The sequence below is a fragment of the Triturus cristatus genome, chromosome 3_1, assembly GCF_964204655.1.
Source record: "Triturus cristatus chromosome 3_1, aTriCri1.1, whole genome shotgun sequence".
Classification (NCBI taxonomy): Eukaryota; Metazoa; Chordata; class Amphibia; order Caudata; family Salamandridae; genus Triturus; species Triturus cristatus.
The window spans coordinates 520907248-520933137 of NC_140583.1; the positions used below are offsets into that span (position 1 = coordinate 520907248).

Below are 25890 nucleotides of genomic sequence, written 5' to 3' on the forward strand. Positions count from 1 at the left end.
AAACTCCTCAAGCTAGGATTCATCCGCCCGTCCAAGTCTCCGGCCGCCTCGCCACTCTTCTTCATCCCGAAGGCTAATGGGGAGCTGAGAGCCTGTGTGGACTTTAGGGCATTGAATGCGATAACCATAAAAAATCGGTACCCCTTGCCTCTCATCAGTGTACTTCTGGAACAGGTCAAGAAAGCTCGTATCTACACCAAGTTGGATTTGAAAGGGGCATACCATCTGGTGCGCATGAGGGACGGAGACGAGTGGAAGACCGCCTTTAAGACCAGGTTCGGCCTTTTTGAGTACCTCGTCATGCCGTTCGGTCTGTGCAACGCCCCGGCAGCCTTTCAGTACTTTTTGAATGAGGTATTCAGAGAGGAGTTGGATATCTACGTGGTCGTATATATCGACGACATCCTCATCTATTCGTCCAGCGTGGAGGAGCACGTACACCACGTCAAAGCTGTGCTCCAAAAGCTGAGGGAAAACATGCTGTTTTGTAAACTCAGCAAGTGTGACTTCCACGTCACATCCGTGGAATTCCTCGGAGTGATGCTGAGTCCAGAGGGACAGGAGATGGCAGAAAGAAAGATCAAGGCGGTGAAAGAATGGCCGGTGCCCCAAAGCGTGAAGGACGTCCAAAGTTTCATTGGCTTCGCCAACTTTTACAGGCGGTTTATAGATGGATTTTCAGGAGTGGTGGCCCCAATCACACAGCTACTGAGGAAGTCCAAGGAGTTTGTCTGGTCCCCTGAAGCGAACAAAGCCTTTGAGGCCCTCAAAAGCGCCTTTGGTAAGGCGCCGGTGTTGGCTCACCCCGATCCGGATCTCCCCTACGTGGTGGAAGCGGACGCGTCGGATGTGGCGCTGGGGGCTATCTTGTCCCAACGCAACCACGACACAGGGGTGCTTCATCCCGTTGCGTACATGTCCCGCAAACTCAACGACGCCGAACGCAACTACCATATTGCGGAGAAGGAGCTTCTCGCAATCAAGGACGCCTTCACCGAATGGAGGCATTGGTTGATGGGGGCAAGACATGTGGTATCGGTGTACACGGACCATCGGAACCTACAGTTCATGACGGCCACTAGACACCTTTCTCCCAGGCAGCTGCGGTGGATGATCTTCTTTGCGGGGTTCAACTTCCGCATCACATATCGGCCGGGGACGGAAAACCGGAAGGCGGACGCCCTGTCCCGTCAATCTGCAGTTAAGGAACCATTGCCTGCAACCGAGCGTTCCATCATTTCCCCGAGGATGGTATTGGGGGTTATCCAACCGGATACTTTCCTGAGGGGAATAAAGAGAGGGATCAGGTCATTCGCATGGCGGAGGTGGCTCCTCAGTCACAGAGAATGGCAGCTGAAGGACGGGATACCCCTGAAGGGCAGGTGCCTATTGATACCCACGCCTAGGCTAAGGAAACAAGCATTCATCTGGTGCCATGACTCTCCATGCGCAGGTCATTTGGGCTTTGAAAAAACGGTGGCTAGCATGGGACGGCATTTCTGGTGGCCAACCATGAGAGTGGATGTCAGGAGGTGGGGACAGGAGTGTCCTACGTGTGCTACCATGAAGGCCGACCATGGCCGAACCCAAGGGCTCTTACATCCACTTCCGACCCCGGATAGACCATGGGATAGCATATCACTGGACTTCGTGGTGGGCCTACCGGTAGACCAGGGGATGACGGCAATACTGGTGGTGGTGGATTACTTGACGAAAATGGGGCACTTCATCCCCTGCAAGAGAGTCCCTACGGCCGGGGAATTGGCGTCACTACTCCTAAAGAATGTGGTACGACTGCATGGATTACCTGGGGTGATCGTGTCGGACCGGGGGTCGCAGTTTACTGCGCAATTCTGGAAGACTTGGTGCACTGCGCTGCATGTTAAGACCGCCCTGTCCACCAGCTACCACCCTCAAACGGACGGCCAAACCGAGCGCCTGAACCAAACGCTCAAACAGTATCTGCGATGTTTTGTGGACCAGGGCAGGGAAGAATGGGTCGACTTGCTATGGGTTGCAGAGATAGCCTATAACAACGCCACTCACAGCTCCACACAGTCATCTCCGTTCTATAGCAACTATGGCCAACATCCCAGGTTCTTGCCATTTCTACATCCGTTCAGGGAGGACAGGATTCCCGCCACAGCGGACAGGGTGGCACACATAAAAGACACGTTGATGCGCTCAAGGGCTGTCCTAATAGAGGCCAAGAGAAGATACAAGGCTGCGGCAGATAGGAAGAGAAGGCCCGGGCCACTGTACCGCACTGGAGACTACGTCTGGATATCCACAAGAAACATGAGGTTTCGAAAGAACAGTGTGTTCCATCCCAAGTACATGGGCCCCTATCGAATTACCAAGTGTATGGGTCCCGTGAACGTGAAGGTGTGCTTGCCCCAGTCATTGCGGATACACCCTGTCTTTCATGTATCATTGCTCAAACCAGCACCCTCCAAGCCGTCTGGGACACCTAGGCCGGTATGCGTGGAGTCGGAGGTGGAGTATGAAGTGTCGGGCATACGGGCGTCCAAATGGCGCAGGGGGAAGCTGTGGTACCTGGTTGCGTGGAAAGGCTATGGCCCGGAGGAGCATTCATGGGAACCGGCTGAAGGGGTTCATGCTCCGCGCTTGGTCTCCTTGTTCCATTGGCGTTTTCCTGCCAGCGCTGGACCCGTGGGGAGCCACTGAGAGGGAGGATGTACTGTCAAGAATTCCTGTCATACGAGGGGAGGAAAACGGTAACCAGCGAAAACGGACTACATCTCCCAGGATGCTTAGCGGTTGAGAGGTTATGTAAACAGGAGAGCTGTTACATAACTCAAGGGAAACACGCCCTTATGTAAACAGGAGAGCTGTTACATAACTCAAGGGAAACACGCCCTTATGTAAACAGGAGAGCTGTTACATAACTCAAGGGAAACACGCCCTTATGTAAACAGGAGAGCTGTTACATAACTCAAGGAAAACACGCCCTATAAAGGGAGGAACCGGGAGGTACAAGGCTGTCGGATATTGTGTTTACACCGACGTACCTGCTTCGTGAAGAGCAGTGTTCCGGAGTGGTGCTCCAGTAAGGCAAGAACGGAGGTAGGTCGAGTCGTTACTCCCTGGGCCGTGTCTTGCCCCATCGTCACCTGTGAAGGACCCGGAAGCTCTACCGGTCAACCATTGAGCTTCGCTTTTTGACTCGGCTGAGTCCAAGCGCAGTGGCGCTTTTGCTGGTTGGAGTCGTAACTCCCAGCCCGACCAGAGACACAGGGACTGCCAGCTGTAACGCACACCAGGAGGTGTTTGCCGCGTTACAGACTCGGAAGTCCACAGGATCGATCGAGCGGCTGCTCTCGGTTCAGTCTTCTTGCTTGTGATTGGGGTATCGGTGACGCATCACCAGGAGGTGACTCCGCGTCCCGGTGCAGTCTGAGGAAGAGGTTGAGCGGCTGCTCCCTTCAGGTAGAGACCCCGGCTGGGTGTTTCCCTGACTCCTCGATTCTCCCCAACACTCTTCGTGCCCCTCACAGCCTACCGATTGGCATTGTCGGCCATTTCATTACTGCCCTCTGTTGGCATACGCCGGGATCGGCGTATATGCAGAGGACGGTTAGGACCATCCGTGCTGTGGGCTGGTAACGTACTTAGCCTGGAGGATTCCAGTGACTATAACTTTTGTTTGTTCTTTGTATTTTATTTGCCTTCAGTAAAAGAACTAACCCTTCACAAGTGGTTGCGTCCTCATTGTCGTGTCTGTTAAACGATCCCGAGACGTTCAGGGCGTTACACCTTCATTTGGCCTCTTGCTAGTTTAAGCTGATGCTCACTGCATCCAGGTTCTGTATTCGCATCATATTAATGCACTTGCTTGTGCATGGGAACAAGACATGCACTTCAGAACTCTATCATCTCTGGTTTCTCGTTACAAAGATGTGATGCTGGTGACCCATTAAAAGCAATTAGTGTATACAAATGCATACAATACGTTGTCAAGTCAAGTCAAAACATGCTTTATTCGGCAACTGAAAGCCATAAAAGCCAACATATTATAAAGGCAATCATTTCATCAACATAGATTAAAATTTTAAAAACCTTGTTCACTTAAAATAAAAACATCCATTGTGTCAATAAAAAAATACAAGTTTCAAGTTTTTAAAATAACACAGAAATGCATTTTATAAAGTGCAGAGTGATAAAGACCAAGTGTAAGGCCAAAATATCGAAAAGATATGGTGTAGGCCCTTAGCCTGGCTGGCTATTATAAAAACAACTTTTTCCTATGCCTGGTGGCTCCTGTTAAAAAACTTGCAACCCAGAGACAGACCATGGGAAAGGATAATATTTGAAGATACAATAGGGCAGGCCTAACTTGAGTAAAACGGCAACCTCTGAGCAGCGGGAGTATGAGCCTTTTACGAAGAAAGTGAAGAAAATCACAAAAGAAAATAAAGTGCAAGGTATCTTGCTCTGAGAAGTTGTCACAGGGGCAGGGTTTTAGGGTACCAGGTTTTGCAAACCCTTGGGGAACTGCAATAAAACAAGGGACCAAAAGCAGTTGAAGTCTAGTGAATACAAAGCGGTGAAAGGCATTGTTAACAATAAGTAGATATGGTTGGACTTGCTTGCTAAGGGAGAGAGTAACATACCTTCTCACAGCGGGTTTTACCAACTCGATTTCTTCCCTGAGCCCTTTGTGTTTAACCAGGAACTGTTGTTTAATAAGTCTAACTGCGGGTGTACCCAAGGGTTTGGTGCTTAGGTACAAGTCAGGGCATCCAAGCCACTTTGTCAGATCAATTACATATTTTAGCCAGGGAATGTGCTTTGCTCCCTCCAATGCTAAACAATCAGTAATTATAAACTGGCTTAAGTTAGTGGTGGGACAAGCCCATATTCTCAGCAAGTGCAGCAAAGGGGCTACCGCTATCAGGTTCGAAATGTACCCCACACCTAGTTCTTTGTGTAATATAAAAGCCGGGTGTGGTCGTGGGGGTGTGGCGGGCTGGAATAACAGACGAGGAGGCCAGATATAGTGGGCTATGGTGTGTTTCTTTAATATACACAAGTTCCAGTATAGGGTTGAGAGTCACGGGAAATGGGGTGATGGTTCTCGTCTCGGTCGTCGCTGTCGGTGCTTCTGGTACGCTTCCCGCTCTTGGTGCTCTTCGGTGGTGGTAGACCGGGATAGGTGTTCCTCGGAGGACCGAAAGAGAAACAAACAGAGGAGCCGTCAGTCCTGCAGGGACTCTGCGGAAGATACCGTCCCCCGAGACCCACAATGTGATGAAGAGGAAACGGACCGTGAGAGGGGGGGGGGGGGGGGGGGGAAAGAAACGGGTCTAGGAGGGAAAGGGCAAGACTTAGTGCTGGAAAGGGTGTTCTGAAAGGGTTGTGAGAAAACAGGACTTATATAGTGTAAACAGTGCTGTATAGTTTTTACAAGGTGGTTGGACGTGACTGTCGAAGTGAGGGAGTCTATATACAAGGGGGGCTTATGGTTTTACACAGCGTAACTAATGAGCTAGAAATGGGGGGGAGGTACTCACTCGCTCCGCCGTAACTCTCCTTTGAGTTACGGCCGCTCTTCAGCTACCTCCGGAGGACTCCACCAGTCTTCCGACCATTCCTCGAGGTCTACACTTCCGTCTTCTCCTTCCTCAGTATCGCCAGTCGAGAGTTCCTGCCACGATCTTCCGACCCTTCATTCGTCTCAATTCCGCCTTTTTCTGTTGTCGTCCACCTGGGAGGGGGAGGGACTTCCGGGGTACCGGTCGAATCCTTCCGGTCTGTCGTCACATCGGATTGGACCCTGTAAGAGAGAGAAGGGCGGGGTCTTCGTTGTCACGGACTCTTTGGAGATCATGTTGTTTGGCGTGTCCGGGAAGGGAGAACTCCGTAAAGGAGGTAATCCGGGTGGTACACGGGAGGGTTTGGGGTTCGGGGAAAAGGGTCCCTCACATCCCCTTTCCCTAGGTGTCTTTCGTGTACGGGGTGAGGACATGGGATACCGGGATAGGTAATCAGCGTTTCCTTGGTCCACCCCCTTTCGGTGGATTGTGGTGAACCTGTATGGTTGTAGTGCAAGGAACCAGCGAAGGACCCGGTCGTTATGACCTTTGTTTCGAGCCATCCACTCCAGGGGGGCGTGGTCGGTGTAAATGGTGAATTCCCGACCTTCTAAGTAGTAACGGAGACTTTCCACCGCCCACTTAATAGCCAGAGCTTCTTTTTCTACCACAGCATAATTTCTCTCTCTGGGAAATAACTTCCTGCTGAGGTAGAGAATGGGTTTTTCGTTTCCATACGGGTCTTTTTGTGACAACACCGCCCCCAGCCCTGTTCCGAGGCGTCCGTCTGCAAAAGGAAGGCTCGTGTATAATCAGGACTCACTAGCACGGGATCTGAGGTCAACGCATGCTTAAGATCGGAAAAAGCCTGTAGTAACAAGGGGGCGGGGTGTCGGAGTAGGGTCTCAGTGTCTGTGGTTTTTTTCAGTAAGTCGGTGAGCGGTGCTGCCCTTTGAGAAAAGTTGGGCACGAACCGCCGATAATACCCTAAGAGGCCTAGGAAGGCACGGAGGTCCTTTTTCGTTGCAGGAAAGGGGAGGGAACGGATGGCTTTAGTTTTGGTATGTTGGGGTCGTATGAGGCCCTCACCTAGAAGGTACCCCAAGTAGTGGACTGTTTGAGCAGCTAGGGTGGTTTTAGCGGGATTGATCGTAAATCCGTATGACCCAAGAGAGGAGATGACTTTGTGAAGGTGGTCCAAGTGTTGTTTCCAGTTATCGCTATAGATGACGATGTCGTCTAGATACGCCCCCGCGTACTGGGTATGGGGTCGTAGGATGTGGTTCATGGCTCGTTGGAAGGTGGCGGGAGCACCGTGTAGGCCGAAAGGGAGGACCAGGAACTGGTATAACCCCTCAGGAGTGGAAAACGCTGTTTTCTTCCTATCCTCTTTCCTGAGGGGTATCTGCCAATAGCCTTTACAGAGGTCCAGAGTGGAGATGAACTGGGCCTTCCCTATGCGTTTGATCATCTCATCGACACGCGGAAGGGGGTATGTGTCAAATGAGGATATCTTGTTGACTTCCCTGAAGTCAATGCAAAACCTGACGGACCCGTCAGGTTTGGGAACCAGGACGATCGGTGAGTTCCAATCGCTCGATGAGGGTTCTATTATGCCCATTTTCAGCATCTGTTCTATCTCTTGTTTTATGACAGTCCGACGGGCTTCAGGAACTCGATATGGCCTTTGTCTGACCACCTTTCCAGGTTCTGTGTGAATAGCGTGTTCGGTGATGGTCGTATGACCGGGTACCGAGGAAAACACCTGACGTAAGGGGTATAGATGTGTCATAAGGTCGTGACTTTGGTGGGATGGGAGCCCCAAATCTATACAGGCAGCAAAGGAGAGGGGTACCTGCTCCAAGGTGTTAGTGAGGACGGGACGTGGGCCTTCCCACTTTTTCAGCAGATTCACATGGAAGATCTGCTTGGTGGCTCGTGTTGGGTCCAGTTCCAACTCATAAGTGACAGGGGTTACCTGTCGAATCACGGAATATGGGCCTTGCCACTGCCCCAGGAGTTTATGGTCAGACGACGGCATCATTAACAGAACCAAGTCCCCTACGGAGAAGTTTCGGGTTTTTGTTCCCTTGTCGTATTGTACTTTTTGTTTGTTTTGGGCGTTCTCCAGGTTCTGGTGTACAATGTCTCTCATTAGGGCCAAATGGGTTTTCAGGTTGGATATGTATTCCGGGAGGGGGCGAGTACGGTTGGGTTCCGCTTCCCAGGCTTCTTGAGCCATATCCAACAGGGTACGTGGGGGTCGTCCGTATAGTAGCTCATAAGGTGAATAGCCGGTACTGCTCTGGGTTTTGCACCGAATAGCAAACAACGCTAGGGGTAGCATATCCTCCCACCTTTTTGCTTCCAACCCCAACAGTTTCTTAAGCGTTTGTTTCAGCGTTGCGTTATAACGCTCCACCAGCCCATCGGTTTGAGGGTGGTATGCGGAGGTCCGGATCTGTTTGATCCCCAGTTGTGAGCAGACCTGTTTCATCAGGGCGGATACAAAAGGGGTGCCCTGATCGGTTAGAATCTCCCGGGGAAACCCTACCCGAGAGAACACTGATATGAGGGCTTTGGCTATGTTCTGGGTAGTCGGTTGTCGCAGGGGTACCGCCTCCGGGAAGCGAGTGGCATAGTCCACGAGGACTAGGGCATAGCGACAACCGCTACGAGAGGGTAACAAGGGGCCTATAATGTCCATCCCTACTCTGCTAAACGGGACATCAATGATAGGGAGAGGCAACAAGGGCACCCTAGGGGGTCGATATCTACTGTTTTTTTGGCATACCGGGCATTCCCTGCAGTATGTTTTCACTTGTTGGTGGACCCCGGGCCAGTAGAATCTTTCCAGAATGGTTTGGCTGGTTTTTTCGTCGCCAAAATGTCCGCCCAAGAGATGGCTATGGGCGAGAAACAGGACCTTGTCACGGAAAGGGCCGGGAATCAGTAGTTGAGGCTTTTGTTGTGCCCCTCCCTTACGGTACAACAACCCCTTTTTTTTGTAAAAGTAGGGACCTACGGTAAGTGGGTCTTCTTGTTCTAACGCCGTAGCCCATGCTTCCTGTAGAACGGGATCCTCTTGTTGAGCCGCTCGGAATTCTTGGTCTATCTGCCAGGGATGTTCGTCCGGGATAGCTGGGAAGACGTCTACATAGTCTCTTTTCTCTTTTTTCATCTGTGCTTTGGTTTTCGGGAGTTTGGGTTGGCTTATGGGCGAGGAGAGCCCCTGGGGAAAGGGGGCTTCTTCCCACCAAGTGTTTAGGGCATCAGTTGTGTCCTGGAGTAGACCGGGCAGACCGGGATAGTCGCTCCCCAAGATGGCTTCTTCTGGAAGGGAGGGAACGAGACCTACCGTGAGGGTGGTTCCCGGATCCTTGTGATGTTGGACCTGGACTTGGGTGGTCGGATATTTCTTCGTGTCGCCGTGAACACATTGAATGGCGACCATCCCTGAGGGGGGGTCGACAGGGCTCTGCATGACCTGGGGCCTGAGAACACTCTGTCTACACCCAGAGTCTGCCAGAGCGGTGAGGGTTTGTCCGTTTATTGTCACTGGACGATGGAACGAGGGCGGTCCGGTACTGGGAACGGAACAAACATAGTTTCGGGCCATACCAATCTCCATGGGTTCTTCCTTGTGGGGGCACATTCGAGCGATGTGTCCAAAACCCCCACAACCGTAACATTGAGGTCCCGGGTTGGTAGGGCGTAGGGGTATCGGGGAAGGCATCAGAGGGGTCAGTACGGGTCTTTTGGGCAGAAGAGGGCGGAGAGGTCTGCTCCCTGTAGCGGGAGGTTGTCTCTGGGGATGGTCCTCTTTGACTCGGAGGTTCTCTTGGGCCCGACTGTATGCGCTTGCTATTTCTACCGCTGTTTCCAGGGAGAGACGGGCATGCTGACGTACCCACCGTTGGGTGCTGGGATGGAGAGAGGACAGGAATTGCTCTAAATGTATTTTCTCTAACATCTCCTCTTTAGTGGCTGTCTCTGGTTTCAGCCACCGCGCGGTCAGGTCCTTGATCCGAAACGATAAGGCTCGGGGAGTTTCCTGTGGTCGTTCCTTGACCTGTCGTAGCCTCACCCGGTAGGTCTCGGCATCAATACCCAATCGTTCCAAAATGCAGGTTTTGATGTCCGCATACGGAGTGGTGCCTTGTACGTTCGCTTGCTGATATGCTGCCTGTAATTCGCCAGTGAGTAAGGGCCCTAGGTAATGTCCCCAACGGTCTATAGGCAATGAGGCGGCCTGGGCTAACCGTTCAAAGTTTGTGAAGAAGAAATCCGGGTCTTCCCCCGGTACGAACTTTTGGAGGACCACCGAAGGTAGGGAGGCTGTTGGTCTTTGTTGCTCCAAAACCGTGGTCAGTTTACCCAGTGCCTGTTCGTGGGTGTTTCCCTGGCCTTTCAGGACGTCATGGAGCTGCCCTCGGTCGTCTTCGGCAGTTTTTAGGAAGCGCTCCATCAGGTTCCCGAGTTGTTCTTGGGAGGCAGCCATCCTCTGCATTACGGCCTCCATGTCTCCAGCGGATCCCACTTCTGACACCACCTGTGGTCGTGGGGGTGTGGCGGGCTGGAATAACAGACGAGGAGGCCAGATATAGTGGGCTATAGTGTGTTTCTTTAATATACACAAGTTCCAGTATAGGGTTGAGAGTCACGGGAAATGGGGTGATGGTTCTCGTCTCGGTCGTCGCTGTCGGTGCTTTTGGTACGCTTCCCGCTCTTGGTGCTCTTCGGTGGTGGTAGACCGGGATAGGTGTTCCTCGGAGGACCGAAAGAGAAACAAACAGAGGAGCCGTCAGTCCTGCAGGGACTCTGCGGAAGATACCGTCCCCCGAGACCCACAATGTGATGAAGAGGAAACGGACCGTGAGAGGGGGGGGGGGAAAGAAACGGGTCTAGGAGGGAAAGGGCAAGACTTAGTGCTGGAAAGGGTGCTCTGAAAGGGTTGTGAGAAAACAGGACTTATATAGTGTAAACAGTGCTGTATAGTTTTTACAAGGTGGTTGGACGTGACTGTCGAAGTGAGGGAGTCTATATACAAGGGGGGCTTATGGTTTTACACAGCGTAACTAATGAGCTAGAAATGGGGGGGAGGTACTCACTCGCTCCGCCGTAACTCTCCTTTCAGTTACGGCCGCTCTTCAGCTACCTCCGGAGGACTCCACCAGTCTTCCGACCATTCCTCGAGGTCTCCACTTCCGTCTTCTCCTTCCTCAGTATCGCCAGTCGAGAGTTCCTGCCACGATCTTCCGACCCTTCATTCGTCTCAATTCCGCCTTTTCTGTTGTCGTCCACCTGGGAGGGGGAGGGACTTCCGGGGTACCGGTCGAATTCTTCCGGTCTGTCGTCACATCGGATTGGACCCTGTAAGAGAGAGAAGGGCGGGGTCTTCGTTGTCACGGACTCTTTGGAGATCATGTTGTTTGGCGTGTCCGGGAAGGGAGAACTCCGTAAAGGAGGTAATCCGGGTGGTACACGGGAGGGTTTGGGGTTCGGGGAAAAGGGTCCCTCACACCGGGATAGTGGGCGGGACAGCCAGAAGCTTACGCAAGAACTTGTTCTCTGCCCCCTGAATATCCTTTCCGCCCCAGACATCGCATCCATAGGTTGCCATGGGAATGCAATTTTCTTTATAAATCTTCAGCAGGGCAGGAAAGGGTTTTGACCCTAGCCTTTTGTCAGAGTTCAAGGTGGCCCCCGCTGCTCTGGTAAGGCTGTTCATTTTTTGGGTTGTTTGGCACACCAAGATCCATGCTGATCAAACAGTACCCATAAATAAGGGAAGGTCGGGACTTTGGTTAATTCAACCCCCTTACAGTAAAATTTGGCCTTTGAGGCCTTTCTGGGGCCTATGGACATAGTGTGTGATTTTATCAAATTAGTGGTCAGGTCTAGGGAATCCATAAAAGCTATAAAACTATCTGAGAGTAATTGGAGGCCCACAGCGGTTCTGGCAAGCAAAACCGCACCGTCTGCGTAAAGGAGTGCAGGTATCATCTTGGCACCAACCCTGGGGATGTCTATACAGCCTGAGATTAAAAAAACTCCTAGCTTATTAATATGCAGCATGAACAACAAGGGGGACAAGATGCAACCCTGTCAGACCCCTCTCTTCACATCCCAGGTATCCGTCAGACCACCATCCCTATTGTATTCCTATTGTATCTAACTGCGGTCAATGTATTTTCGTGGGCAGTACGTAAGAAAGTCACCAGCTCCGCGTCCAGGCCCATATTACTTAAAATCAGCCATATCTTGGACCTGTCTACACAATCAAAAGCTTTAGTCAGATCCATAAAAGTCAGGTGTAAAGTCCCACTCTTAGCAAGGGTATATTTCCAGATCACTAAGTGTAAATTGAGACATTGATCCAAGGTCCCTTTTCCCTTCCTAAAACCGTACTGTAGATCAGAAATAACGTTGGAATGATCGAGCCATGCCGTTATACGTTCCAATATCACTTAGCACATAATTTAAGCAGCAGAATCTAAAAGCGAAATCGGTCTGTAGCATGCCAGATCATCCCTTGCTCCTTTTTTTAAAACGGGGATAAGACTGCCATTGCCCATAAAGGTGGGAAACCACATAAGCACGCTGCATTAAAAACATGAGTTAGAATCATGGCCCAAACCTCGGGATCAGCCTTGTAAAGATCTGCCGTAACCCATTCGGGGCCGGGAGCCTTACCCTCAGATGTAGAGGTGATTGCCTTATGAACCTCATCTATACTAAAGTGGAGGGGAACACTGGGTGACCCGCCATCCGTATGAGCCCCAGATTCTCCTGTGTTAGTGCTGCTAAAAATATGTCCAAAGTGCTGTACCCACTGGTCAGCCGGGATTATGCAATCTATGTTCGAATTTGGTATATCAGAAAAAAAGGGTTGTTAACCACCAACCAAAATTTGGAGCTATCTGCCATAACACTTGCTTGGCCTAGAGCCTCCCAGGCCTGGTCTTGTATCTTCTTCTTCCTCTCCTGTACAGCAATACTTTGGTTAATTCTGGTGGCTTCTTTTGGTTCAGTTGAAAGGGGGGTGATTTATGTAAGGAAAGCACAACTGCATTCAGTGTGGTTTTGTTGGACCAATCTGGCCCTGCTAAATGTCAGTTCCTGAGAGAAGCATGTACTGTGCAGCAAAGAATGCACTGACACCATGTTCACGTGAGGTTTGGTGTATTCAGAGAACAAGGATAGAATGAGCGTTGAGAGAGCACAATTGCCTACAAGTGACCTTTCACTAGAGAGCACGTAGTTGGAATTCCACTCCACACAATGCCACTCTGCCATATGCCACTCTACACCATTCCACTCAAAGCCACTTGATGCCACTCCACTTTACCCACTCCTCTCTATGCCATGATACTCTACTACACTTCTATCTACTGTACGCAACTCAACTCTAGGCCACTCTACTCTAAGCCACTCCACTCCACACCACTCTACGCCACACCACTCTACGCCACACCACGCCACTCTACTCTACGCCACTCTACTCTACGCCACTCCACTCTACTCTACGCCACTCCACTCTACTCTACGCCACTCCACTCTACTCTACGCCACTCCACTCCACTCTACGCCACTCCACTCCACGCCACGCCACTCCACTCTACGCCACTCCACTCTACGCCACGCCACTCCACTCTATGCCACGCCACTCCACTCTACGCCACGCCACTCCACTCTACGCCACGCCATGCCACTCCACGCCTCTCCATTCCACTCTACGCCATGCCACGCCACTCCACGCCACTCCACGCCACGCCACTCTATGCCACGCCACTCTACGCCACTCTACGCCACGCCACTCTACGCCATGCCACTCTACGTCACGCCACTCTACGCCACGCCACGCCACTCCACTCCACTCCACGCCATGCCACTCTACGCCACTCTATGCCACGCCACTCTACGCCACTCCACTCTACGCCACTCCACTCTATGCCATGCCACTCTACGCCACGCTACTCCACGCCACGCCACTCTCTACGCCACTCCACTCTACGCCACTCCAGTCTATGCCACGCCACTCCACTCTATGCCACGCCACTCCACTCTATGCCACGCCACTCCACACTACGCCATGCCACTCTGCCACTCCACTCTACGTCACTCCACTCCACTCTACGCCACACCAGTCCACTCTACGCCACACAATTCCAGTCTACGCCACTCCATTCCACTCTAAGCTACTTCATTCCACTCTACACCACTCCATTATCCTTCTACACCACTCTAACGCCGCTCTACACCACTGTACTCCAGTCTACTCTATCGCACTTTACTATACTCTACGCCACTCCACGCCGCTCAACTCCATGCTACTCTGTGCTCCTCTACGCCACTCTCCTCTATGCCATACAACTAACTTTTAGCAATGCCAATCAGCAGAAAACCCGCTGAACAACATAGCTAAAAAACATTGGCAAAGCCAATAGCTCTTGCATAGGCGAAAACCTATTGGCTTTGCCAATGCTTTTCTTCATTTTTGCGTATGAAAGCACTTCCAAATATGTGAGTTCAAACTACCAGTTGTACAAAAATAACACTTTAAATAAGTAATTCACAATGCAGTGCTATAATGTGCCTATTAGTGTCAAAGCTTCTACGTTAAAGAACAGTAGATGTTGTAGCACCCAGTATAATGTGCTGCATGGATAAATACTTCTAAGTTTCAAAGGCAAGACCTATTGGCTATGCCAATGCTTGCTCCTGTTCTGAAGTCGATATATATCAAACATTTTCCCACAAGCCTCTAATAGAACGATAGAGGGTAGGGAGAGGGTGTGGCGCAGCGATCAGAGCTGCTGAGTCGGGAGCTGGGGATCTGTGTACGAGCCTTGACGTCAGCTCAACAGCCTGTGAATCTTTTCATCCCCCCTGGGCCTGCGCTATATTCTACTAATTTAAATTAGACAAAAAAATTATTGTGCTAATTTAAATTAGACCAAAAAAAAGCAGCGATCTCGAAGATGTGTGTGGGGAGAGACAGCACAGGAAGATTAAGAGTGAGAAGCGTAATGTAAATTAAACAAAAGAGAACAAGCAGCATGCACGTCGCTGTTCGTTCCTGCTGCAATACTCTATGGGAGTTAACTTGTGAGAAAAGGTGGGACATGCACCAACTACTAGCCATTTGCAGGCTACGATTTTTGACTGACAGATAAAAGCCAATACAAAGCGGTGGGAGGAGTCAGACCCCACAAAGTACATACAACAGATCACCTGACAGCTATCTAGGCTCGACCTTAAGATCACCTGACAGCGCAAGTGCTGTCTAGGCTCGACCTAATAAGGTGCTCGTGCTGTAGAAAGAAGTGACCAATGAACGGTTACAACCCAATCCAGAGATGTGCTTACTAAGTAGCAAGAGCAGAACAGAGCTCTAAAAAGCTCTGTACATTTTAAGATTAGGATCTGGTCATAGCACAAAGAAATACTGCCATGGGATGGAAGCCAAGAGTTAAGCTAAACTTTAGAAAGTGGCTTAAAGATGTAGAAAAATGGTGTTCTGTGGATGTGTCTGCTCTTGAAGTGCAAGAGAGAAGGGTGGGATTCAATCTGGTGGCACTTTCTGAGAAGTCAGATAACAGGCCTCCCTAAACCTTCTCTGTGGGGTAATGTGTGGCATACTGCTATAATCTGTAGAATGTACTGATCCAAAGGTCTCGAAAGTGATGATGCGGATGAGTGGGCCCTTTCTCGATGCAAGATGGAATGCTCAATCGAAACTGCCGCCGCTATGACGCCCTGCTGTTGTTGCCACAGGAACAGTAGACTGTATTCTGCATGACGTACACTGTAGCTGCATGTATATGGTGTCTACGTCCGTACTTGGAGAGGGGTGTTGTTCAAATGGCACACTAGAGCGGAAAGTGGTTTTGTAGTTCTGGGCAAAAAGGGGTAAACCTCAGCCAGCCTGGACGCCCTAGCGCTGATAGCTAACGGAATCCGATTTTGCAAACATTCATCACTTTGCCAATGATGGAGTCAGATACTTTCTTTCCTCCTCGTAGTATGGAAAAAGCTGTCTTTTTACCTCTTCGGGAATTAATTCCAAAAAAGGGCCAATATCTTTCCACATTTGGCAATCACAGCAGTCTAAGGTCGCCACTGCCATTAGCCGCCCCGGAGAGATGTATGTACCTGCCAGTGATGAGACTCATTTGTGCAGTGATCCCAGGCTCTCCTTCCTTTTCAGGAGGTGCATTACATGGAGATGAGGAATTAAGTGAGCAGCGCTCTGCAGCTTTTAGTACAGCTCTGTCTGTGTTGGTACGGCCAATCAGGCTTCAAGAGGCAGACCCAGAAGCCCTATTGTTGTTTTCAGCCTTAGTACCTCATGACTAAGTGGCTGCACTTTGCATCAGCTTTTTCCTCTCACATCTACTACTGCTATGGCTCTCAAAGTCTTCTTCGGTATGTCATTAGAATCACAGACAAAGCGATCAGTTTGTTGCACTTTAATGTTCTCTCTGTAAGAGAATGAACGCCAGTGAGGTATCCGCCTCTCCTGGTGAGTTGTCAATACAGGCATCCCATTCTAGGCTGGTCCTCAAAGAACTCACCTTCTGCTTCTTCCTCGATGTCATTGTCTTCTAGTGTCAGCTTCCTGTATCCTTGGACTCTTATCAACACATAGATTACTGAACTAATAGTATGGTATTAAGGTATTAATATGCTTACAAGAGGGGGCAAAGTTGTCAACAGTGACAATTTTCGCACAAAACAAAGCAGCAGGCAATATGGATTTTTGTGTGTTTTAATGCTACAGATGACACAGGTCCTGTGTGTTAACATGGCCACTGTGTGTGCAATAAATGCACTGAGGTATCTAATGGAAAAGCAAGGCGCACAAAACGGGCAAGCGCATTTCCAACTAGAGCTTTCCAGCACAGGCTAACAAAATATGCGCTCGATTGTCTGTTCTTTCTAAGGCTCATGTTAAGTGATCAGAGAAGGTATTTTTCCATTCGCTGAGGCTCTCTAATAAACACAGCAGCGGAAAGGTGGCTGCAAGGAGAAGAGACCTTGCAAGTTTTGTCTAGAAGGAAGGAGAGAAAACATTGCAGCAGTATGTGTCTGTTAACTTTCTAAAATCAGAACAGTTCTGTTCCCTGTGCGATGCTGTGATAAAAATATTACATCTATGAATATGCACATTTTCCAAAACAAATCAGCATCTGATAGTAACATGTATATTACAATTAGATACATACTACAGAGGTATTGGGAAGGATGAGATTGTCCATTATTTACACGTGTTGGGTTGGCGTCGTACTGACATCCACTGGAGGCATCACATAGCCTCTTTTTTTAAACACTCCCTGTTTAAGCGATGAACACAGAACACCGAATCCTCCTTATTCTATTAAAGGATAAGTATAAATTCTGTGCATGATATATGATGGGAAATAGGGGGATTTTGAAAAAACATGGATGCTTCGTAGGATGGGAGTTATTGACCAGCTAGTGAGACGGCTCTCGTCTTTCCATGTAGGACACTGGGTTCGACGCGCCTGCTCAAGAAGCCTCAGCTGATCCCACGGACATCAAAAACTACCGGCCCATCTTGCTTCTCCCCTTTGCGCTAAGGTCGCAGAGAAAACAGTCAATGCGGAACTGACAAGATTCATTGAAGACAACACCGGCCTCGACCCGTCCCAATTCGGATTCTGAAGAAACCACAGCACTGAGACCGCCCTACTCGCCGCCACAGACGACATCTGCACCCTCCTCAACCAAGGCCACACTGCAGCCCTGATTCTACTCGACCTATCAGCAGCCTTCAACACTGTCCCCCTTCGCACACTCGTAGCCAGACTACACGACGCCGGCACACAAGGAACCGCCCTCGACTGGATCCGATCATTCCTCACCGGCAGAAGCCAAAGGATCAGACTGCCGCTCTTGCTCTCCGATCCCACGGAAATCAGCTGCAGAGTCCCACAGGGTTCATCTCTCAGCCCGACCCTCTTCAACATCTACATGTCCCCCCTCACCGCCATCGTCCGACAACACCGGCCTCAGCATTGTATCCTACGCCGACGACACCCAGCTCATCCTCTCCCTCACCAAGGACCCCGACACCACCAGACTCAATTTCCAGAAAGGAATGCAGGACGTCGCAGCCTGGATGACCAACAGCTGCCTAAAGCTCAACTCTGTGAAGACAGAAGTTCTAATCCTCTGAACCACTCCTTCAGCATGGGACAACACCTGGTGGCCCTCTGCCCTCACGGACCATGCCAGAAACCTCGGCATCGTACTCGACGCATCCCTCTACATGAACCGGCAGGTCAACGGCGTTGCCTCCGGCTGCTTCAACACTATCCGCATCCTCCGTAAGAAGTTCAAATGGATACACCCCCCCCCCCCGCCCCCCAAGTCAAGGAAGACAGTCACCCACGCACTCATCACCAGCAGGCTGGACTATGGAAACGTCCTCTACGCCGGAATAAAAAAGTCCCTACTCCGCAAATTCCAGCCGATACAGCTTACCGACGCCAGCCTTGTCCTCGGGCATTCCCCGACACAAGCCAACACCTACGGAAGCTTCACTAGCTTCCCGTTGAGGAGAGAGTCACTTTCAAGATCCTCACTCACACCTACAAATGCCTACACAACACCGGACCCAAATACCTCAACGACAAGAGTCACCCTCCACGTACCCAAACAAAACCTTCGATCAGCCAACCTCGTCCTTGCTGAAACCCCACGCATCCTCAGAGCCAAAACAGGAGGAAGATCCTTCTCTTACTTAGCAGCCAAGACCTGGAACGAGCTCCCAACAGACATCAGACACGCCCCCTCCCTGAACACCTTCAGGAAGACCCTCAAGGCCTGGCTCTTCGGCTGAACAGCAATGCTGACCCCTCCCCCCCCGCACCAGAGCCTTGAGACCCTCAATGATGAGTCGCACGCTTACAATTCCCCTGATTGATTGATTCTATAGCTCTCTTGAAATTCAGCCATTTGCATTGCTTAGAATCGATTAGTTTTCCTGCCAGGGTTCGGCAGTAACGGTGTGATTGTGAGTATCGCAGTGCGAACCAATCTTTCAATTTCTTTATTGGGGAGTCGTGTAAATTACAAGTAAATAAAGCAAAACAAACGTGTATATATGGATAGCACAAAATAATTATACTGAAAAACAATTTGGGTGTTTCAAAATAAACTACGTTTGTAACTTGATGAAGGAAAGTTAAGTGAGGTTATTTCAAAAGAAAACGTTTGATGAGGAAATAGGCTGTGAACATAAAGATGTGCATTACAATGTTTTTAAATGAACTTAACTTTATGCCTGATCAGAGTTTGCAAAACGACCTTATAGCCGCAGTGGCGGATATACAACCAGGAACAACTGCAATTGAATTGTCTGTTCAGCATACCACTCTGTACTGTATACGATGGGGAGAACATCAAAAGATAAAATGCCAACTGTATTACCTTTATCACATTGCAATGCTATTTTGGCAATCAATAAAGTATGTTTTTTTTTTTTAAAAAAACGTTATGCCTGATTCGCACAGAAAGAAGTTTTCATGTTGATAATAACTTCTGAATACAATATTATGCATGCTTTGTTTTGCCAATAAATCAGAAAATTAGTTGTAGAGACTTTATGATTCGGTCAAATGGCCACTGTCCCCTGGCTTTGTACTTCCTTTTCAAGTATGGTGTTGGCATGAACAGCACAAGTATGTTTCAGTGAACAGTGGAACTGTTTTGGTAAAAACAAGTCCTGATTGGTTGTTTTAACGTGAAGACATACTGACTGCAGATAATCGACTTTGGTCTTCTAGCTGTAAGGGGGGGGGGGGGCTCAAAGAAAAAGGCACTGTTGGTTTTAAATTTAGGGCCTAAATAATTACTTGAGTAAGGAGCAAAAAATCTTTACAAACACATACTCGAAGTCAGGGGTGTACAACGTAGATATAGGGGGAACAGATCAATAGCAGGCGCTCAGGGTACCCAGCTAATATATAGTTACATACATCTGAATTAAAATAATCTACAAAGAGGTTATCCTTAAAATGTAGTATGAATCCAGCCCTCTTGGACTTACGTTGGACATCCCTGCTCTTAGTTGCCAGCGCGGACTACTTAAGGTAGAAGCAGCTTCAGTTTATTTTTAATAACATAGGGTTAAACAGGGCACTGTACATGAATGAATACACCTATCTGCCCTTTGAAGAATACATTTTCTTCTTACTAATGCCTAGTCCTGATGACGCATTCAGTTTCTCTGGTAGTAACCAGTGATTATTGGTTGTGTCTATTTTGACACTATGATTACGATATACATGGAAAATCACTCAAAACAAATGTAAATAAAAAATATATTTTAATACATATTATTTTACAAATGCCTATCTTGGGGGCATACATATTTGTTAAAAAACTACTTTAAATTATTTGAACAGCTTTCATAACCATAAGGAAAGTTTGTTGCCGAGAGTTACAAGAACCCTTTTAATCAACAAAATGATAAATCAATAGAAGGGTACTTTAAGAGCTATAGGAACCCAACACGTTTGTCTCTGGTTTTGGAATAATATTATGTGACATAGGGCCAGATGTATCAAGCGTTTTAACATTCGCAAACAAGCCGATTCGCAGAATCGACCCGTTTGCGAACAGGAAAAAGCCTTTTGGGATGTATCATCTCAAAAGGCATTCGCAAAATAGGGAATCACAATTTTTGCAATTACCTATTTTGCAAATGCATTTAGAGAGTCGCAATTTGCAATTCTCTAAATACAATGCAGGAAGCGCCTTTTAAATTGCGAACCTGCTTTAAGGAATCGCAATTTACCACCAACTTCAAGTTGGTGGTAAATTGCAAATCCTTAGAAAATGCACAATTTTGCATTTTTTTAAGTGCCATGTGGTGCACATACATGCCCTTAGGGCATGTATGTGTGCCACATGTGCACACATGCATATTTCAGGGGTGAAACAGGGTGTCCTTTTGGCACCCTTGAAATTGCATGTGCAATATGCGAGTACCCATTGAGTACTCATAATTGCGCATTCATATCCCATTCATTCCTATGCGCCTCTAGGCCCATAGGAATGAATGTTAAGGCATTCCTTAATAGCGAATTGCCATTTGCGACACGCTATTAAGGAATATGTAGGAATCACAAAATATTTGCAGAAACCTACATACATTGCATTTTGCGAGTCTATAATAGTGAATCGGTAAAATTCGCTATTATAGACTTGCAAAATTTAATCTTGATACATCTGGCCCATAGTCACCTATTTTATGCATAGGCAGTCACATTTCTGAGTGCTGCTGTCTAATCTAGGACAGCTCTATACACATGCACAATTGCTGCAAGGTACATCGGGACATGGAAACTGTAAAACTCTCATTAAGAATAAAAAGAAACAGGTCTAGTTGGGTTGAGGAAAAAGAAAGGCTTTAAAGAGTTTCCTACCGATACAAGGCTTAGTTCAATAATAAGGTTAAAGGAAAGACTTTCCACTTCATGGAGGCCAGCGGTGTCAGATGCCTGTCCTCAAAGAAGACATTCTGCCTCAGGGAAGGAGCTTGCTCTAGCATTGGAAAATGGTGCAGAACAAGGACTTTGTAGTGTGCTATTTGGGTGTTTCCATTAATGACCATTATGGGGAAAATACAAAACCCTAAAGTTGATAAGTACCCCAAATCACGGAAATGGAATACTTCCTTCCCCGTTTCTTAAGCGCGTACATACTTCCTCTTTACTTATGTGCATACATAATACTTAAAGATGCTCTCACCTGTAAGGAAACTCTGTTGAATTTGTGTCCTGGGCACTATCAGACAGGTTGTCTTTTCTGCCTGGAACCAGATATCCCCAGCCATGCTTGTCAGAGTGATGCAGAGGGAACCCGTCCCAAGTCAGCCTCATCAGCTTTGGGGTCACCCTCATCTGCAGACTCATAAGGCTCGGGCCCGGAACCCAGTCTGGGTCACCAAACCTGGGGCACAGCTTGCGGTACCATCTGGGAAAAACGATAAGGAGTAAAACAACAGCAGTGCTTTGCAAATAACAAACCCTTATGGTTTCTGATGGCATTTTAATTGTATGCGAAATATAATGATGCTGATTTTAAGAAACCAAATTGTTTGAAAAACTTAATAAGAAAACATATTACAATATTTTTGAGAGTTTTTATAAAGCACGAACTTGACCGAAGCTATCAGAGCGCTTTACATGAGCACCAGTTACGTTACACAAGGACACATTCGTTTTGTTAGGCACCGGAGATTAAGTGATTTGCCCAGAATCACAGGATGTTGAGCGTCCCTGCCGAGACTCGAACCCGCTTTACCAGCTGCGAGGTCGACTGCTCTAGCCGTTTGGACACATCCTCTCTCTATATTAATCACGCATTTCAAAATTGACGATTGCACAAAGATCTATGCATAGTTTGAGTACTTTCTGGCATTAATTGATGACTGAGACTGCTTGCATTGTTGTTTTTATCCGTCCCCCACAAACCGCTCTGCAAGTCATGAAATGATTTTCTACATGCTGCTATCTCTTGGGAAGTACAAATGAACCTTACTATGGAGATCTAAAATTGCTCACCAAGATTCATCTGAACAGGTAGTGACACGTCTGCAGGAAGGAACATCACTGCATTTCCTAGCCTTCATCAGTACAGGAGGTGACATCACTAGGTTTTCACCAAAACTATATTTAAATGAAGCTAGACAAGCAGACATCACGTATTGCCTCTCCCCCACTTCAATCAACTCCTCCCAGCGTCCTACTACCCCGGCAACCCCACCTGAGGGTAGACAAGGGCATGACCTGTTAGTGCCCGAAGGGGCCTTAGGCCAGACGCCATACTCCACCACACCACATGATCACCTGCAAGATAAGATCTCTTCATGTGCCTCACCCAGCACCCTACACCCCACCCTGTCAATCCTCCTAACTGAACAAGTTATTTACCTTCTGTAACGCTCTGTCAGGTAGAGACTATATCTACCTGCAGATTCCTCACCTTTTGAATGTTCTCCAGGCGTCAGGCTGGATTAGGAAACTTTTCAGCAATACCACTGAGCGCCTGTAGGTGGCCCCATGCGGCTTGAGAATGACACTGTTGCACACCAGAAATAACACAGACAGAACATATAGGTGACACTCATACGCGCGGGCGTCAGTTGCTTTTGAGGCAGTCCGCACCCTCAGATGCAGACCCCCAACAACAGTTTGGTTGTGAGCAGTGTGCAGATTCCTAGATTTGGGATCTTGTTAAGGGATAGAGTCGAATCACAGAACGGGGAGCATGGGAGAGGCAGTGAGCAAGTGAACGGGGAAGATGGGAGAGGCGGTGAGGAACCTGCGCAAGATAGAGTCTCTACCAGAAAGAACGTGAATAAAGTTAAGTAAGCTGTTCTTCTGATAGAGGCTTTCGGTTGCAGATTTCTTACCACTTGAAAAGATACCGAAGCAGTACTTATCGAAGGTGGGTCTTTGAATGGACTCAAACCAGAAAGTAATGCAGAACCAAGCAGCCAAAATGTAATTCTCTGCGAACCTGACTGTCCAGACAGTAGTTATTCGTGAATATGTGGAGGGACGAACATGTAGTTGACTGGCACATGTTCAGTACAGGAACTCGTACAACACAGTGGTAGCAACTTTGCCTCAGGCAGAATTAGTACGCAGTCTTTCCGTCAGCTGCTTTTTGGTCAGTGCATAGCAGAACTTAATTCAAAGCATGATCTGGTGGGAGATGGTTCTCTTCTTCACAGTCTTGTATCTTTTTGCTCTGAGAATCCCACAAAGAGATGCTCATACACCTGGTGTTCTTTAATACGATCAATATAAAAGCTAAGAGCGCTCTAGGGGACAAAATAGTAGAGTCTCTCCTCCTCCTTAGAGGGGTGCGGCAGAGCATAGAATGCCGGCAAGGTGATGTTTTGACCATTATAAAACAGAATCACAACTTTAGCCAAAACCAGCACTGTCTGGGAAGAAGGTGGTGCAAGGTGGGTAGACAGAGCTTGAAGCACGCTCACATGCTGCGTCAATGTGATGGCAATGAGGAACACTGTCTTGAGAGCAAGAAGTTACAAGGGACAGCTGTGAAGAGGCTCAAAGGTCCCACTGTGGCACGACAAAGAGAGAAGGAAGAAACATATGTTGTGAAGGTTTCAAAAAGATGCACATAACAGAAGCCTTAAACAATGAGAAGTAATCCGGCAACCGTAAAAAGGCTGAAAGAGCAGAAAGGTATTCTTTAAATGTGCCTATGGCAAAGCCTTGATGAGTTAGGTACAACAACAACAACAACAAAAAAATCAGATAACTTTGCCTTGAGGGAATCTTCTTCTTAGGTACAGCAGAATGGCACAAATATATCTTAACGACAGGTGTATGAAGTTTTTGTCAAGGCACACCTGGCTGGCAAGATGGCAGGTGTGGTATCAGTGGAGAGGCATAAACAGAGTCCCGAGTTCCACTCGAGGTTAAAGGTGTCTCCCAGTGAGAGAGATCTTGGGAACTCCCAACACACAGAAAAGCTGACATTGCACGTTCTCTGCGTTGGCGAACAGATCAAGCCAAGGTTTTCTGCATTCGCAGAAGAGACCTTGCGCGACCTCCAGGTGTAATTGCCACTCGTGATCTGCTAGGCACTGACGGCTGAGCTCCATTGAGATCATGACGTGATCGGAGAGGTTCTCTTGATCTTGGGCCCACTAAGACTTAAGATCCTACTGCAGAGCTCGCATATGCCATCTGGTGTGCCTGACAAGCGGGATGCATGAGGCCATCAGTCTCAGTAGCCTCACAGTTGACATCACTGAAATCCAGGACAGAGGCTGAAAGAGCGGGATCATAGCCTGCATGTTCTGGACTACTTATTTTAGAGACAGGTCATGAAACCAAACCGTGTTCAGAATGGCTCAGATGAAGAGGGGAATCTGAAGAGGAGTCAGGTGTGACTTTGGCACATTGATAGTGAACCCCAAAGATGACAGGTGGTTTGCTGTCGTCTGTAGGTGGCTGATGACTGTCTGGGGCAAGCCGGCTCTTCAATAGTCAGTCATCGAGAAAGGGGAAGACTGGGACACCCCAACCTCCGAAGGTGTGCTACTACCACCACCAGAACTTTTATGAACACCTGGGGTCACTGGTAAGACCAAAGGAGAGCACAGAAAACTGGATGCTTTTGTCCCACCACAAGCCCGAGGTAGCGCTCATGGGCCTGCAGGAAGGATATATGGAAATAGGCATCCTGCCGGTTAAACTCTACCATCCAGTCTCTAGGGTCAAGGGCCGATAAGACCTTGGCAAGCATAAGCATCTTGAATTTTCTACCAGAGGAAGGCGTCAAAAGGGAGCATCTCTAAAATAGGAGGAAGGCTTCAGTCCTTTTTGGTACTGGAAACTAGTTGGAATAACAACCAGGACCTACTTTTGTTGGAGACACCCTCTCAATGGCAGCATGGAAAGGAAGGGTAGGGTATACCCCGTCTAACAATTTATAGTACGCTCCTGTCTGATGATATGGCCTACCAACCTGGCAAGAATCGTCAGATCCTGCCTCGCACAAGGTGGGCTGTGCTCCACTAAGAGCACTCTAAAAGGGTTAGGCTGTTGGGGCTGTGTGGGGGTGGGGGTGGACTGGGTGGCACGTTGACCTATACCGCCGAGGCAGTGGGCACCACTGCCTTGACTGCAAAACTGCTGGCCACCTTGTTGGAGTTGGATTGGCTGATGGTATGGGGTGCCTCTATTGAACCTGCAAAAGAAGTGAAAAGGCTGTTGCGGTTGGGTGGGGGGCAGGCCAGATAAGCCCAAAGACCGTGCTGTGGCCCTACTATCCTTAAACTGCTCCAGAGCAGAATCTGCCTTGTCCTCAAACAGGTGAGTCCCGTCAAAAGGCATGTCCATGAGGGATAACGGGATACCTGTCTTGACTCCCTATTGGCGGATGTATTTGGAAAGTGTTTGGGTTTATCCTGGTTGTAGACACCTGCACCGCCAAGCTTTCAGGAGAGGGGTGCTGAGATAAAAAATGCAAGCTCATCCAGGGCAGGGCAATTGCGTCATGCACTATAGCGGTTGACCGGGGGACCAGAGCAAGGTTTGGCCCATGCCCCCGACAAGGTATCCTTAAGTGCCTCATTGAAAGGCAAAATATGCTCACTGGATGTTTGCCCTGGTTGAAGAAACTCTATTAAGACACTGGTCTCGACCTCCAAGGTAGGGAGCTACAGGTCAAAGACTTCGGCCACATCAAGCATCAACAATTCATAAGAAGTGCCCTCTTCAGTGGCAGGACCAGGGGATGAAAGGAGTCCCCA

At 48.7% G+C, this 25890-nt stretch overlaps 1 protein-coding gene across 4 annotated transcripts in view; it reads right to left on the reverse strand.

The window, feature by feature from the left end:
• Positions 1-25890, reverse strand: part of POLG (DNA polymerase gamma, catalytic subunit) — an 862381-nt gene that overhangs the window by 345658 nt on the left and 490833 nt on the right. For all 4 annotated transcript variants that reach the window (XM_085644442.1, XM_085644444.1, XM_085644443.1 and 1 more), the window contains one exon: positions 21342-21566. In XM_085644442.1, the coding sequence (XP_085500568.1) occupies positions 21342-21566 (225 nt within the window). The remainder of the gene's footprint in view (positions 1-21341; positions 21567-25890) is intronic.